The sequence below is a fragment of the Leptopilina boulardi genome, unplaced genomic scaffold (genome assembly GCF_019393585.1).
Source record: "Leptopilina boulardi isolate dan_hultmark-lab unplaced genomic scaffold, ZJU_Lbou_2.1 LbouV2_399, whole genome shotgun sequence".
NCBI classification, from domain to species: domain Eukaryota; kingdom Metazoa; phylum Arthropoda; class Insecta; order Hymenoptera; family Figitidae; genus Leptopilina; species Leptopilina boulardi.
This window is the reverse complement of record NW_026137972.1, coordinates 361,773-380,145: the sequence shown is the minus strand read 5'-3', so window position 1 is coordinate 380,145 and position 18,373 is coordinate 361,773. Positions and strand designations below refer to the sequence as shown.

The following is an 18,373-nucleotide window of genomic DNA, read 5'->3' as shown; positions in this document are numbered from 1 at the left end:
TTTAGCTAATTCAAATTTAGAGAGTAAATTATACATCTTTTTGTACATTTTTTTAATTTTTCCTTTTTCAAGAAATATCAAGAAATAATTAAATTGACAAACTTTCTTTCTTTGTAAATTGTGCATTTTTATTTCTTAATAAAATTAAGATCTAACACGATAATTATGAAAAGAGAAAATTTATGAAGTACAATTTATTTTTAACAATGAATATTTATTATGAAATAAACACAAATTTTATTTAGAAATAATCACTTGCAAAAAATTTGTCTATGGTGATTTTCTATTTATTACAGTGCACTAGTTTTATGTTTATTCACTTGATATATCGCTACTCGCAGGTGTAAACACACAATGCATTTCATTGATGTCTAGTGTTGGCGGAAGTAATGCTTCGGGGATTCTGAATGTTTGTTCTTCATGTTGATCACTTATTTTTTGTCTGCAAACTGAACTCCAAATATTTTCCGGAACAGCATGTTCCTATGAAACAAAAAATCTTCTATTAATAATGGTAACAATTATTCTTCACGAAATTTATTCTACAGGTCTAGATTTCATACAAGGAAAAATCTTAGTCGAATCGTCGTTTCAAAGAGCTGAGTGTGGGGCATTTTTATTTTGGTAAAATTCTTTTTCGGTGGCGCAATAACCTAAGTGTTTGGATACTCGAAGGTGCCATCTTGGGCGACCAGCGCGCTACCGGACGGAAGCATGATTTGCCCGAATCGTAAGTCTATCCACACTTCGTGAATTTTCGTTGGAATGATAGGTCACTCAAGATTTTTTCTGTGTACAAAAACCACAACATCCGTATCCAAATTTGGATTTGTAGAAATTGACATATTTGGCCCAAAAATGTCTTAAAAAGCCTCACCCCCCAAATGGGAAACTGCCACGAGTAACCATTGGCGTATTAATTGGCCCAATGATAGCAGTCAATGAAAAAACCATTCGCACCCAATAATGGACCATTATTGGTATAGTCATGGGCTGTCCACGCCGATGCCAATGATTGTCAACCATCATTGGCAACCAATAATTAGCTAATATTAAAAATTTTAATAATAATTTAAAAAACTAGGTGTTTATTTCATGACCATGTAGCTTCCTCATCATGATACACTCATACATATTCAAGATTAAAAGAAGGATTACAACTAAAATATCGATCAATTTTATAAATATTAGTAAAATGTAAACTTTGTATACATCAATCGATTAGTTTTTATGCCAGGAATACAATCAAGGTATCACAGAAAAAACCTGAATTCAAATTGAGTATAGATTCTATACTCAATTTGATTCGCAACAAAAATGAAACTGGTTGTTTCATTTCGAGTTCTAAGGTAAAAGTATCAAAATGAAACAGGCAAGTTTCATTTTGAGAAAAAGAAAAATGGAAAAATATTGTGAAATAACGAATAATTTTGCACAAAAACATGAAATATAATAATTACAAAGAAGTAAATAACACGCTAGACTTAATATATTTGATTAAAAATTGCTTGTAATCGCGTAATAAAATAATAAAGGAAATATGTTTTTAGGTTAGAAAAATGAAAACATGTGTTTTGACAACAGGAACGGTACTGCCAACTTAAATAATAGCGGTAAATTTAAAAACTTATGAAATTAATTATTATCTACGTAAATAATAATAAATAATTTTTATTTAAAAACTTCTAAATATTCGTACTGGTCAAAATAATCTTTCTGGTGTTGTTGAAATATTAGAAACAATAATTGAAATACAAAATTACTCTGCTTATGATGCCAACTTAGAAATCTGAAATTCCAGCCAATATCATTTTGAATAACATGAAGTTTGTCCCATACTCATTTCGATACCCAAAAGAAAATGAGTTGCAACAAAAATGAGTCCAAGTTTTTTCTGTGATTCAAAGCTGCCTGTCATTCGACACAAATGTTGATCCTTTTGCCTGATTTTCTTTTTTTAAGACAAATCATTGCGAAAGTCATTGTAGCGCAGACCTCCTCCTGTCAAACCGTGGTGTAATTACCGGAAGATAATGTCACTTTAGTGGCATTAGAGTTACAGTATACACCCAAGCCTGTGCCTCTTTCCATCTTGGATCCATACGTATACCATACTTCACCCCCAAGTGGACAGCATTTTTCCAATTCTTTCTCAAAGGAACAATGGTCTTGAAGCGAGCTTTGAGTTTCACTCTTTTGACCATTCTGTCTTGTCCTACACTAATTTCTGGGATCTTCAGTATAGAGGCTGGGAGCTTGGTGTGTTTCCCAAAAAGTAGTGCAAAACTTACTACACTGGAGTCTCCCAAGAGAGGACTTCTGAAGAGAGGACTAAGTAGTGACGCGGCGCGGTAAGGAGTGAGGGGGGAAGAGATGGGCGGGATCAGAAAGAGGAACGTGAACTCAGGAGCGTTTGTTTTTAGTGTACCTTTCTCGCGTAGTGTTTTACATACGTAACAGAATGTATTCTGTTAAAAAAAACACATCTCTGTGATACGATATACGGCCCTGGAGTGTTTACAATTTTCGGCGTCAAGGACGAATTCCGTAGAGAGGTCCAAGACTCTTTCTGTCCTCTCTTCGGAGACTCTAGTGTATATTGATAATCTAAATGCTTCTTCCAGGTCAGCTTCTTGTCTAGATTTAATCCTATATATTTAACCGAGTCGGAAAAAGGAACTTCTTTTCCATGAAATACTGGTTTCCTCACAGTGAGAATCTTGTATTATCTAGTAAAGATAACAAAAATTCTGTTTTCTCTGGATTAACTGAAAGGCAGGCCTATACACACCAAAAAAACTAGCTTTCACAAAAACAAAAGCGCATCGCATTCTGCTCTTTGGAACGACAATTCGATTAAAATTTTTATTGCAGTAACTCACACGTAAGAGAACTTATAAAGAAATTCGATATAGGGTCTCATGTGTGATATTTTAAATAGGGATTGTCAAGAAATTAGAGCTATCTCGTTCTATGGGAACCTTCACGGCATAAATATTTCCAATCATACCGGATTGGATTCTATTTTAGAATTCTATTTAATTACAATTGCAAACAAAGCACTTTTCTATGCGATCGATTATGAGTTTCGTCACAATTTTAAACTTACTTTAAATTGGGCCTTCTGTAGTGGCGGAAGCGGCGGTTTTAGTAAAACAATGTTTTTGAAGTCATGCAGATTGGAAATACGTTCTCTGAAGTCAGACTCCGGTTGCATAGGTATAGTAGTAGATGCTTCATATATTGCCGAGGGTGCAGATTCTACAGGAATGGTTGATGGAGTATCTAACATATATTTTATAACGGTAATACAGCAACCACAGCAAAAATCCATTAAACAATTCCGAAGTCCTCGATGAAGAGTTAAAAACAAAACTGGATTTACAAATGCATGAACGTATGCTATATGAAGTGTTACCTGGAAACATCATTTTTCTTTACATGATATTAACAAACTACCTATATGTAGAGTTTTGGGTCAATTGCAATAGTTTTTACAATTAATATTTTATTAATATTTTTGATTGCATAAATTCGGTACGAGTACCTCGAAATATTTTCATTTGTTAATTTCAATAAAATTGAGAGAAAATCGCTAAAACAAATTTTAAAAATTTGGCTCTAATTTTCTTATGTCTAGTATGTAATTTCTTCACTTGCCTCATAGCCAGTAGCGTTTCCTATGGAAGGGTGATGTACCAAAGTCACAAAAAAGAGGGGTCCCCAAAAAATAACATAAGCAGCTGTTATTACTAAGAACATTTTTACTCTTTGCACGCCATCTCTTTCCATGCGTCGAAAATAATTTCTCATTTTACGATGTTCTGCTATTGCTCCGTCATCCTAGTGACATTTATGTAATTGTGCATATTTAATTAATTCATATTTATTTATTGCGAGGCAATATTCAAATACAATAAAAACTTTTTTAATCCTGAAACTTTTTAATACTTTCGTATATGTTAATACCTTTAATTTTATTTCTACACCCTAAATAAAACATTGATATGTAGTAGCAAACACGTAATGCAAAGCAAAGAAGCACTCATTTCAATTGTGTATTTATTTTACTACATAACATTTTTACCTTAGATGCACTATTAGTCGGCCTTGTTTCAGTAATTGTTCCTTCCATTACGCTATGCCCACCTGTTACACTAACAAGTGTAGTGACAAGACCAGCAACTCTTACCTAAAATGAGAATTATAATAATATAAATGCAGTACTGTCGGGAATTGTTGTCACGGCTAGCAGGAGTACTATTAAAAAACACACCTTTTTTAAGCCATGATAACTTAGTAAATATACAATTTAAGCATTTAAAACAAAAACCATCGAAAAGCTAAGTTTTTTTATTCAACAAGCTTCATTCATTTCATAATAACTTGCTAAATTATATTTGCCACACAGCAATAATTGCTTACTTTTTGTTAACAGCACTGCTATTTATAATCCTTTCCTGATTTAATTATGTTTAAAACTCAGCTTTATAAATTGCAAGTTAAAATATAATGTTGTTAAAAAATTTTATATTTATCCCAGATTATACATACCGCTTCAACGTTTGCTTTTGTTAAATCCCTGTGCAATTTTTTTAAGTGAAATAATGTTAATACAATGCAAATTATATTAACAGCAATCCATAGTACATTCAATATGTAATGACGAAAAGGTCCATGCACTAATGGACAGCTTGGTGCATTTTGTACTGTATCCGTATTTGCTGCTAGAGCTCCACTTAAGAAAGTTGGACCCAAATTAATGGTGATACTGGCAAACCATATCATAAACGTACCAAAAAGTACGCACTAAAATAAAAGCCATAGTATATTGTTAGATAGCAATTAATATCAATGTTAATGAATAAAATATTAAAACATAAATTTAGTTACATATTACTTTTTAACTGGCCTAAAACATTAGTTTTTAAAGAATTAAAGGCATCAGCTACATAACTTTTTAGCTACATAAAAATTTATTAGTAAGATGCAAAAACATTTTTTTGTATCAATTTTTCACATGCATTTCAATAATAAAAAAATTCTTTTCCTAAAAAGAAAAGCAGAGAAGTTTAATGTTTTCTAGTCGTTATCATTACATTTTTAAAAAATGACAGTAAATAAGTAATAACACATTAAAGATGTTTAAAATACAAATTTTTATTCGACTTTCCATTTCACATTTTTACAAAAGCTTTTGTGTTTCATTTTAATTTAACTTTCACTTCTATCTACTTATATTATAAGTTAAACGTTTTTTGAATAATAGTTCATCGTTTGATCTTCCACTTAGAATTTATCTATTAGAAACTTCATGATGTGGTGATTCTTCTGAAATTAACACTTTTCACTTTGTATTTAAAGAAAACAATCAGTTGATTTTTTAAATCACTTTATGATATGAAAAATTGAAAAGACAAGAAATGTTGTTTTACTAATTTAATAATTAATAGCAACTTATCTGTCCAGCTCGGAGTTCACGTATTATGTCAACGATTTTATGCACTTGTATTATAAAATAACTAAAGTCATTTGGATATAATTATAATAAACAAAAGTTTTCCTTTGTCTTATATGATTTTTAAAAAACCGTGTTCGCTTTATAAATTTATTGACAAATTAAGAAAATTTGTTTTATAAAATTTACTCAATTACGCCAAAAAGTTTGCATTCTGTCCGATCATAAAGAAAATTACAACATTTGTAGCTACGAAGAATTCCCGACTCATAATTTAATATTATTGGACGACTGTATTCTTTTAATCGAACTTAACTATTGAACTATTTTATCGTCAACGAAATAGGGTGTTAAAAGTTCTAAATGCCTCCGAACATTTAATGCTATTATAGTACAATACTTTTCACATAAGTCTCTCTAGGATAAACTTGGAGCACTCATTTATATGTGTTGTAACGCGGTAAAATTATAGTCGTGTTCAAAATTCGTTATTTTTTTATAGTCTCAATGGGGCAGACAGTTGAGGTACCTGGGAGTGTTGTTAGACAAACGATTGAGTTTTGGCCAACATATTATAAACATCACGATCCTCGAAAGCTTATTTCGAGGATTAGGTCCAAAATCGGTGGTTCCGCAGGGAAAAGAAATGAAAACTGGTGACGACTGTGGTTCAAGCAAAGCAACTTTATATGTATATGCTGATCCTGTAAAAGTTTGTGGTTTTCAGTGGGTCGACCAGATCAAGAGCAATCATTGCTACATAATTAATAATATAAATGAAAAATGAAAAATAACGCCAAAAACTAAATCGTTATAGAAAATGAAAGGTATTTATCTCCATAAAAAAACGTTGAGTGCAACAAGCCCATCTTAGAATGGCATATTGTGAACAGTAGAATACATGAGTCAGTAAAACGGTATTTATTTCGACTTATATAATTAATTATATAGGATAAATAACAAAAACTTTTAAAAATACCTACCATGTGCGAAATCTGGTTTTGATTAAGAAATCCATTTTCACAGTTTTATGAATTTATCATTTCTCTAGGCTATATTATTTTAATTATCTTGGTCATTTTCTGCTGCCAGTGATGGTTTTGAAAAAAATTATATACGCTTGTCTGAAAAAGATAAAGATGTATTCAATATTAGTATCTTACTCTTTATTAATATTTTGAAACTACATAGAAATCTATATGACTTGATTGAAGAAACAAATTGTTAGAATAATGTATTATGAACATCAAGTGGACAAAAAACGCCTGTGTTCCAGTTACTTTCCTAAATCGTTTTTAAAACGTTTATGTTTACTTAAATAACATTTTGAAGAACGTTATTAAAACGTTTTTGGAATCAAAGACGTTTTGTGAAAACTTTATTCCACTATCAAATTGTACCTATAAAATCAAATTTTTTTAGTAGATCTCGAATTTAAACTAAATAGAATATTAATTTGAAATAAAAATACATATGTATATAAGTATTAAGTATAAAAGTATAAATTGTTTATTAAACTTGAGTTACACGAAAAAAATTAGGTTTATTTACACTTAAGCGTAGGATTAATAATTTGAATATAATTGCATTTATTCCTATCAAGTCATGTAGAATCCCGTGAAGAAAAAATTGGATTAATTTTATTCACAATTTATTAATAGAGTTGATAACAGTAATATAAATCAGACTATCGGACGAGCTTAAAGAAGATCTTAATTATCAAAGCCGAGTTAATTTTATATTACTTCTATCATCTCTGTATGTATTATTTACAGTTTTAAGTAATGTTAACATTTTATACGCAGTGTTTTTAACTTTTATAAGTAAACTTATCAAACCAAATTTTCATAAAATAAAATTTATAACAAAAGTAAAACAATTATTCATAAGTTGCTCTACATTCTTATAAGAATTCTTTGTTGGGTCAGTCTGACATAATTAGAACAATTCCTTGGAGATTAATTTAAAAAAATTATATGTTACAGAAATAATTCTGACGGTTTTTAGAATATAAAGTCAGAATCAATAAGTCAATAAAAAAGAATTTTATTATGACTGATATTATCATTATCTAAAAAAAGTAATTTTCAATCTAGAGGATTCCTCTAAAATAAATGCATATTTTCCTCTTAATTTTGGTATCAAAATTATTATTCTTCATTTAAGAGGATTTTCCTCTTAAATTAAATGTCGACATCCAAACCTCGTAAAATTGTTTTTAATGTCAAAGCCATCAATAAAATATTTATAATTTCAATCAAATAATAAAATCTTTGCAGAAAATACATTTTTAAATTAAAATTAAGTAAAATTATAATAGTTCATTTCAATATAATAATAAAAATTGTTTTTTAATATAACATTAACAATGTCATGTTTTTGGTTAATTATCAACATTTTATATTGATAATTAAAATACAAAAAATAAGTTTTCATTAATCAGTTGTAATGATCAACGAGATTTTCAGCGCAAAAATAATTTTAAAACATGATGATATGTTTAAAAGTTAACATTTTTTATAGGACAGAAAAAAATTTCATATATGAAATTATTTAACGTTTTAAAACTTTTTTAAAAAAGTAAATAAAAAGATTTAAAAAATTCGAAAGATTCAAAAATGGGGTTATAGTATTTCTATTTACCTGAGTAGTAAAATTTCACAAGAAATATCCAAATTTTTTTAAATCTAAAAATAGCGTTAAAAATATTCATTTAATTTGAATTTAACTATATTTTCTGTATTTTTAATAAAGCAAATCCATTTTTTGTCCTTTTTGTTGACATTTTACCAGAAATATTAAAACTGAAAGGTTAAAAAACAACTTCACAACTATCATACCCAGGGAAAGGGATCAAACGATTACATTATTTTTTTCCGTTTCCTTTTTTTAAATCTTCTAAATTTAAAACGGAAAATCTTAATTAAAGAGGAAAATACAAAAGGAATCCTTTTGTCATTCTTCCATTAAAATGAAGAATAAAAATATTCTATATTTCAATTGAATAATCTTGTTTTAAGAGGAAATATTTAGAGGATATTAGAAGAGGAATTTTACTCTAAGTATAAGATTACTTTTTTTGGGTGTAAAATATAAATTATTATATTCAAATAGAGTAGTTACCAACAATTAACATATCTTGAGACAACATAAAATATTCCGTAGAATTTACCTTAAAATTATAAAAAAAATTTAATATTTCATAACATGGTCTAATTTATTATTCCTAGAAGATTTAAATATTTTAAAATCTGATAAAATATTTAAATAAATACTAAAGATACGTACATTAAATTTTAGTGAGTATGGGGTTTAGTTTTAGGGATATACCTGCTTAAAATTTGTTTTTTTCGGAAAATAAATTTATTTATCTTGGAAATTGGTTTCATATATTTCAATATGTATATAGGAAATGAAGTTTAAGTGTTAAAAAGTACTTATTTTAATTTAAAAAATGCAACTCTATCTAAACAAACACCCAATTTTGTAAAATCCTTTTACTTAGAAAACATAATTGTTGTTTAATGATAAAAATTTCCTTAAAACAATAAAAAAAATTTGTTATATAAAATTTACAATATCTTGTAAAAGTGTTCTGTAGCATAAAATGAACAATTTTTTGACGAGCGCTGCAGAACACTTCTATAACATTAATTGCCGTATAAGAAAATCCTATAATATTGTAGAGGAAGTTTTATAGAAATCTGTTAACATGTAAAATTGAGCAATAAGCTCCCACCCGTCATTTAGGTCGTCGAAGTTTTAATTTTTTTTAATTACCTTAACAGCATCCGGATATTCAGGATATCCTACGGATGTCTAAAGAATAACCGGGCAGTAGGATATCCAAAGGATTTCTCAGGAATATCTATAGATAACCTAACGACATCGTAGAGATATCCAAATTTCCGGATGCGGATAGGACGTCCATAGGATATTCTGAAATGTCCGTTGCTGTTTAGGGTAATGTTATGTACAATTTCGTTTACTGTATTCAGAACGTTGTCATTTTTTATAGTGGGTGGATTTGTAATTAGAGAAAACCGAAAATCCTTTAACATGTAGTTTTGTAGTTATTGAAGGAGGTTCCATAATGAAATATTATTTTTATAATGCTCTGTAGGGAAAACTTAAATTCTCTTCACTTACACTAGTTCACAAAATTAAAAATTTATTTTGACAATCAATCAATTCACATTTACTTTGATTAGTTAAAGTCAATTTTTATAATTTTCATCAAAAACTAATACTTATTCTACAAGGAATATTAAAAATTTATAATCTTCTACGTAGGACTTTTAAATAACCCATTCATGTCCTAGGAATGTACCAGGAATTTTCTACAGATGTTTTTAAAATATTCTAACTTTCACCAAACTTTAAAATTCTAAGGAAAGTAAGGAATTACAAAGACACTTAATCATTTTCCAAAATAAATTGAAATTGATGAAAATGTTTTATTTACAGTAGAACCCGCATAAATCGGATTCCCGCGCTTACATTGGATATTTTTCACTCGGATATAAAAATGTAGGTTCCGGATATATTGGATTCCCATTCACTTCGGATATTCTTTTTGGTCCCTTTAAAACCGATATATGTGGGTTTCACTGTATTTATTTATGGTAAAATCATATGTAGATAATATTTTTGAACAGCAAAAATTTATTATCTAAGAGTGGAATAAAAAATTATGGTAGAATATCACAATCACAGAAAAATCTGGTCTCATAATGAGTAGCGTACGCTACTTATTTTGAAGTGCAACAAAAATGAGTCAGGTTGGTGGCGCCACTGTCTATGTCGTTTAGCATTGGCTCATTTTGAGTTGCAACAAAAATGAGAGTAGGATTTTCTGTGAAAGATATCCAAATAGTCTTTTTTCGACTTTTAAGTTAGGTGAAAAGTAGAGCAATTTAAAAAGCCTTCGAAAAGACTGTCTAAATTTCGATTGTAATAAAAGAAATATGCACTGTAAGGCTTTTGAAACTCTAAATAGTTGAACCCCTCATAACACCTGAATATTCAGGATATCCTGCGGAGGTTCAAAGGGTATAAGATACTTTTTGACATTGTGGATATACATAAGATCTACTGTATATCCGTAGAATGACCGTCAGATATGCCGAAATATCCGGTGCTGTGAGGAACTAAGGATGAAGATCAAGGTTAGCTTCTAAGCATTAAGAAAAATTAAAAGCAAAATTATTAAAAATAATTTAAGTAAAATTTTTGAAGCACTTTTTAAGATAGATGGAAAAAGTTAATTTTTTACCTAATTTCTACAAACATTCTGTAAATCGCGGAAATTAGGATATCTATCAAATGTCCTAGGTATGTCAGTAAATATATTGATTTTTGGAGGCATCCGGACATTCCCATGATATCCTGAAGTATTCGGTATTGCGAAGGAACATCCGAATAGCAAAAAAATAATTAGATAAGAAAAATATATTCAAAGTAAAACGAAAAAAAATTTGTAACCTCTCTTTTACAAATATTTTATACGATTTACTTGTGGAACATTAAAATGTTCTGCAGGCAGATAAAGCTACTATGGAAAATCAGTACTTTGCGCTGCCACTTATCCAAAAGGCCACATTGAAGCAATTTCATCGGGAAAAAAGCTTGGACCTCTCATCATTCATTTAAAGTCTTTATTATTATTTAATAAAATAAATTTGTTAAATTAAAAAAAAAAAATAATAATTGTCTACTACATTCAATTTTTACAGAGCAATACAATGCTGTCATGTGTAAAATTATTAAATAATATAAAACAGAATCCTGACAGAAAAAATTTACTGTAAAGTGTTTTTTAAGTAATACGTTATAATTATCTTGTCTATCTACTTCATTTTATAGTTTTATTATTTATCTGTGTGTATATTCATATTAAAAAAGATTAATTAGGATAAATTAATTTAAATTTTTTTCACTGATGCTTCTAACTTGTAACTGTCATTAATTGCATATAATTTTATTTAATTATTATTTAAGTAAAGTTTCCCTTTATAAATTACGAATTTTATCAATTGGTGTGTATTAACCACTTCTTTTATTAAAATTTGACACTTATTTTTTTCTACATGGTGATAACATTCTAATTAATCTAAATTCCAAATAAAGTTATTATTAGGAATGATGATTTTATCACTCGAATTTCTAGTATAACGATCATTCCGAGCCAAGGAATTAAAACAAAAGAAAAACCTTTCTTGTTACGTCTTCAAGCTGCCGTCTACAGGAACGAAACAGAAAATTTAAATTTATAAAAATTAAAAGTTTAAAATTGTATTTGATAGTAATATTTATATTTTCACTTTAAATTTACTGGGTGAGCAAAGTGCGCAAAAAATAAGAAAAATACTACTATGGAAATATGTCACTTTAATAGCAAATAATTTTCTTTTTTAAAATGAACACACACATACGGATATTTATACATTTTTTTTATTTTATTATTTTGTATTTTATATAATTTGTTTGCATTCCCATTCAACTATATGAAGGTTTAATTTGAAAGACTACATTATATATGCGAAGAGTATACTTACCTCACTAATGCAGTTTTTTTTATTTATTTCTGAAGATAATTCAGAAAGTAGAGCACTTAAAATAACGATTAATTTTAAAATCAAATATTTAATATTAGCACAACATTATGTTGAACTCAATATTGTAATGTAAGCATTGTAAAAAAAATTTATTAAGTAAGCTGCTTAGATGATAAACTAGCATATTCAGTCTGCTCAATAGTTCAAAATGTTATTTCTAAATGTCTAAATGTCGTTTAGACTATTGAGCAGACGGTTTGCTCTCTATCATCCAAACGGCTTGCTTAATAAACCTTTTTTCACTGGGAAGGATTTTTACTTTATGTTAATAGAGTCATTTAGTTTTACTTATTCTACTCACTGTTTTTAGCATTCCATACACTAAATATTTAAAACGAAAGTTTATTTGGTTCACTTGTTTATCATAATTATGAACTTTAGTCTCCTTAAACTTTTTACCGCCTTCATGTTTTGACCAAGAATTTGTAAATGTTATATATCACCCTCAAAGCATAAAAATTTCGATAGTTTTGAATTTTTTAACGTGACAACTCTAGTTGTACAATTAGCTAATTTAACTTGACAAGTTCGTGCACTTTATTAATAGTATGGGTTATTTTAATTTTGGAGATGACTTTCTAGCAATACAATATTTTATGGTTGTATTCTAAAAGCGAAAATGTTTGTATCTCTTTTAATTCTTGATTTCAGAAGCAAAATCATTTCATTCACAATCAGATAATGTTTCTACAAACGTTTAGATATTATTTTAATTGTAGTCAACCATAGAAATGATCTATGTTTATATTTTTAAGACTCTATCTTGCTTTAAAAAATGTATCACAATCGACTGAGGATTTAAGACATTGATATTTTTGCAGATTAGACAACGTACGTCAAAATATTAACAAAAAGTATTTGTTCCCACATAGCACGGCTTCTTGCTGTGAGGTTGCTGTAAGGTTACTGTAAACATAGAATGTTGTTAATAAATAAATTTTATTAATATTTATGCGCAGTAGTTTTACTATGGCACATACAGCTGCGCAGTAAATTTTATTTAACAAACCCTATTGGGGTTCATGAAGTACTTTACCAAATATATAATTTTTTATAAAAAAAAAATTATAATATAATATATATTGTAATGTAATTATTTTTAATATATTTTCATATTGCTTTATGTTCACAGTCACCTTACAGCAACCTTACAGTAACAGCAACCTTACCGTGTAAGCTTACCACAACCTTACCATGTAAACTTACCACGACCTTACTGTGTAAGCTTACCTTTGCTTTACTGTGTAAGCTTACTGTAATGCGGAAGTTTTAAGATTACCTCAAGTTTACTGCAAGCTTACACGGTAACCTTACAAACCCTACAGATATTCTTATAGTAACCTCACAGCAAGAAGTTGTGATATGTGGGTTAATGATCCGCTCTTTAACACAAAAAATATGAAAACTCAAAAATTAAGCTATATAATATCACCGCACTGTTTTCTTGAAAGGATGAATTCGTTGCAATTTGATCCTTTCAAGAAAACAGTGCGTATTAGTTTAAAATTAATTTTTATTTTATCATTACGATCATTACTGAATTATTTAGATGGAAAATAATAAGGAGCGAGGAGAAAGAATCAGCTCATTAATGCCAACTCTGTCAATCCTCTTTTAGCATTATTCCCAAAAAAGTTGAATTAACAAACAAATTTTCTCATTACTTCTGGTGAATGGCTTTCGTTGTTTTAGGTTGGGGGGGGGGATATTAGAATAGTATTTGGAATATAGATTTTACTTATATTCTAAAAAAGTTTACCCTAAATTTCAAAATAATTTCAGTAAAATTTCCGTGCCTTCGAAAGTATAATTTCTAATTTAAATTATAATTTACCTGTGGCGAATCCATTAGTAGCGGGACAGTTAATTCCGGCTCATCGTCACACTCAGGAAACACTGGACTATCATTCAGTACAATAGTTAACATGTTTACTGTTGATACAGTTACTAACAATAAAAAAGCTGTTTCAACCAAAGAACACTTATTTATCGGTTGACACTTAAGAATGCTTGAACCAAGGGGTAAAAGTATAGCAGCTCTTGAACAGTCAATAAATGCTTGATGAAATAAAAGTCCTTGTGACCATCTAAAAGGAAAAAAAATGAATTTATAAGCTTCCCGTCGATGTTAATCCGTTGATAAATAGGTATTATATTTCATGCTCAAAATATTGTTTTTTACATGTGAGGAGCTGAATATTAGAACTCACTCTCCGCTCGGCTAAATTCCGTAGAGACAGTCAAACGTTCGAAAAAATGATAAAAATTGAAATTCAAAATTTTGAAAAATACTTCATTGTAGGAAATTAAAAGGCGCATCTTTTTTCTCTTTTAAATTTTTTAATAAAACGAATAGTTTAGTTTCTAGAGACCAAAAACTGAGAAATTTAAATTGTTAAATTTAATTAAGTTTTAAAACATATATCATCGTATCTCCGACAATTATTAATGAATTTGATTCAAATTCAAATTCAAATACACAATTTTCACGTCTATGAAGTTGGCGTCGACGCTTAACGTCGAAAATTATTTTTCACGGGACCAAAAATAAAAAATCATTTTTAAAAAAGTTTTGGGTTCACATAATACCTTAAAAAGTATTTCTTAAGGCATTACCTATTTGGACCGAAAATCTTTAAAAATAAATAATTTGACATTTTTGGTCCTGTGAAAAATAATTTTCGGCGCTGGCGTCAACGCCAACTTCATGGAGGTCAATTTTGATAATTTTTCTGGATACTGGCATTCGGTATTGAATTAATACTGACCGAGTTCTGGTTTGCCATTACTGTCTCAATAATACTGGCATGCCGGTATTGGCTTGCAGTATTGGCACAGTACAGAATTTAATCCATATCAGTACTGAACCAATACTCGTAAGCCAACTGTCGGCCAGCCAGTATTGGTGCATGATTGCGCCTGTTGTCAATATCGGCGTGTGACAGAAATTTTTGCTTGGGTAAATGGTAACAATTTAAATTTCTCAGTTTTTGGTCTCTAGAAACTAAACTATTCGTTTTATTAAAAAATTTAAAAGAGAAAAATGATGCGCCTTTTAATTTCCTACAATGTAGTATTTTTCAAAATTCAAAATTTTGAATTTCAATTTTTATCATTTTTTCGAACGTTTGACTGGCTCTACGGAGTTCAGCCGAGCGGAGGGCGAGTTCTAATATCCAGCTCCTCATGTAATCCTTATTATCATTCACTTAGATATATCTATAAATATTCAAGTAAATCTTAGCGCATATAATTGATTCTGTGCAACGAACCCTAATCCGGTTAGTTATAATCCGCTATTTTTTATTTTGTACATTACATTCCTTGCAAGGAATTTCTTAAATAATAACCGAGTAATTTAATCAAGGGGATAAAAATACACTATTGTTAAAAGATACCTTCGTAACTGTTGTTTAATTAATATCAGCGACATCAATAAAATATTTGCACTCATTCCTAGTGTCCCTAAGCCAAAAATAATTGTCGCTTCTGTCTTTCCTCCTGGATGACACTGAAAAATTTTAGTTGCATTCGAAGTAACATTTCCAGAAGCCCCAATGCCAAATCTTAAATTGGCACCAATCATTGTATAGGGAGAATCTATAACACGGAAGATTTAAAGCCCAAAGTTAATCACGTGTTAAACAGTTTGATTTTTGTTCAAATAACACAGCAAATGTTCCACATCTTTGATAAAATGTTAAATTTTCGTCAAAGAAACAAAATATTTAAGGCCCACATGGTTGGATAGAGACAATTTTCCGCAATAACACTGTGTTGTTAGAAATAGTCGATGTCATTTAAAAAATTTAATTTTTCACACGTAAGGCCCTTGGGCCGAATTGTCGTTTACGTACCACAATCGATTTTTTATCCTGAATAATTTTGTATTGGAGATTTTTTCCAAAAGTATAATCCTTATGATATATTTAACCGTCCCGGGACTTTTGCTACACCCTGTATATTATTCATGCATACAATTTTTGAATCATCATTGACGCATGGATTGAATTAATTACTTTTTCAAATATACTCACAAAAGTATTGAACAGAACTGTGGTTTTTTGAGCTCTAGGACGTTTCTATTTACACCAAAGAGCGAAAATGATTTTTTTGGTACGAGGAAGAGGAAAAGTCTCTATTTTTACACATTAAGTTCTACAGTAGTAGCACCACGAAATTATTTCTCTACAACTTTTGTTTAAGAAATTTTTTAGTACGACTTACCGTTTTTGAGAAAAATCAAATTCAAAGAAATAAATTGTGAGTTTTTCGCAAGATTATTCATTAATTATTATTTACTAATTATTTATTTTTCAAATAAAAAAATTAAATTAATACATTTTTTCCAATTGTAAGAGAAAAATTTTTCAAAATAACTGTTTTTCTAATTAAAAGATTACTGTAATAAGCTAAGAATAAGAAAGAGAAAACTTATGTCTTAAAAATGTCAAAGAAGATATTTAAATATTCTTATATGTTCAAGCAATAGAAAAAACTTCATATAGTTGTAGTTAAATATTTAATTTACCTTAATATACAGGTTAAAAAACTCTTACATATCATAAAAGTTATTACATTTATAGTACCTACATGCATATTGTCATCAATAAAAAAATTTTATCAATTAAATTCTTTTATAAATTAATAATTAGTTTAAAAATTTTACTGTAAAAATTATTATGTTAATAATAGAAATATTTTTTTATTTTTAAAATACCACTTTGAAAATTACAAAAGAAGAAATGAAAAATTTTTTTCATCTTTTGTTTACAGCAAATTCTAATTTCATTTAAAACGATTTTAAGTATAAAAATTATTCGAATAAGTTATAATAATTCTCTTCATATGTTTACGTTATTTTGTTAAAAATGCAAAATGAACCCCAGACAAATATTTTTAATAAAAATTAGTGAGTGATAATAAATTTAGTTAATTTAATTTTGTTTAAGAATTACAATATTTTGTTATAACAAATTCTATTATTAATACTTTTTTAAAATAAAGTTAGCTGACTTTTTAAATATAGTTATCAAATCTGTTAATCTTATTTAATATAATAATTATTTAATGTAGTAAAATGTTAACATACCTTGCTGCATTCAACTTATTGTTTAACATATGATGGTACACAAATATGAAATACTACATGAAATGTAGAATAAATTTAAAAGTGTGTAGCAACTTCATATCAACATCAGATGATTCACACAATACGTAAAACTAAATGAATTGTTGCAAGAATATCGAAAAAAATTATATATATTTTCTTAAAACATTTTTTTCTGTTATGACTTCTTTTTTGTCTCCTAGCACGAGTAATGAAATGAGAAGAGCACTACTTATATTTCGACAAAGCTAACCCCTGGAACAAGCCCAACCCAACCCCTTTAGACCCTTCTCAAAGTTCACATCTCCACCAACCACCTAACCTGCTTGGATGCTGATACTTCAACATCATAGAGCCTTTACGATTTCAGTTTGAACTATCAACTGAAATAAATATGAAAAATATGAAATATGAATTACAGCTTTCACGATAAAGTGCACCAAATTATTGATAAATATATTATTTACGTCAATTCTTGACATTTATGGAAATAATAGTTTTCTACAAATTTAATTTCAAATTTAATTCCTGTATATAATTAGTTTACTTTAATTCTTAGGATATTCGTGCGATTTTACAAATTTATGTTTCAAAAAATTTAAAAATAATTTATGGTTCTGTTCAGATGAAACATTTAGGGATATGCATAAAAAATAACAGGATATTCTGGAAAAAATAAATAACTAAATATATTGACATTACCTAGATATAGAAATAATTTTAAAAATTTCATCGAATTCAATCTCCTTGAGAAAGCATTTTTAAGAGATTATAAATGCTGGACGGAAAACTTTTGTTAAAAGAATAAGTCGCGAACTATATCACTAGAAAATAATACTATTCTTAATTAATATACAAGATATACAAAAAGGTCAAGAGTTAATCTTTTAACTTATACGGAAAGTACACTTATTATTACCCTAGGGCAATAATAGATCCATTACTAACCTGCAAGCCCGAACAATTACCCACATAGCACGACTTCTTGCTGTGAGGTTACTGAAAGGATATCTGTAGGGTTTGTATTACCGTGTAAGCTTGCAGTAAACTTGAGGTAATCTTAAAACTTCCGCCTTACAATAAGCTTACACAGTAAAGCTAAGGTAAGCTTACACAGTAAGGTCGTGGTAAGTTTACATGGTAAGGTTGTGGTATGCTTACACGGTAAGGTTGTGGTATGCTTACACG

At 28.7% G+C, this 18,373-nt stretch overlaps 1 protein-coding gene across 1 annotated transcript; it reads right to left on the bottom strand.

Annotated features, from left to right (window-relative positions):
• Positions 1-159: 159 nt before the first annotated feature.
• On the bottom strand, positions 160-17,442 carry LOC127289121 (uncharacterized). Its single transcript, XM_051316898.1, has 8 exons — positions 17,168-17,442; positions 15,474-15,675; positions 13,910-14,162; positions 4,555-4,809; positions 4,088-4,192; positions 3,661-3,843; positions 3,110-3,418; positions 160-483 (listed from the first exon to the last, which is right to left on the bottom strand). Exons 1-8 carry the CDS (start codon positions 17,175-17,177, stop codon positions 313-315), a joined length of 1,488 nt encoding a protein of 495 aa, XP_051172855.1. The 5' UTR covers positions 17,178-17,442; the 3' UTR covers positions 160-312.
• Between the last annotated feature and the right edge of the window lie 931 nt (positions 17,443-18,373).

What these genes read in the sequence shown, in the direction of transcription:
- LOC127289121 (XM_051316898.1), bottom strand. An exon ending in CAAAAGCAAACGTTGAAGCG is followed by an intron (nt 4,193 to 4,554) that starts GTATGTATAATC and finishes TTCTCATTTTAG; the next exon opens with GTAAGAGTTGCTGGTCTTGT. An exon ending in CGACTAATAGTGCATCTAAG is followed by an intron (nt 3,844 to 4,087) that starts GTAAAAATGTTA and finishes AAATGTCACTAG; the next exon opens with GATGACGGAGCAATAGCAGA.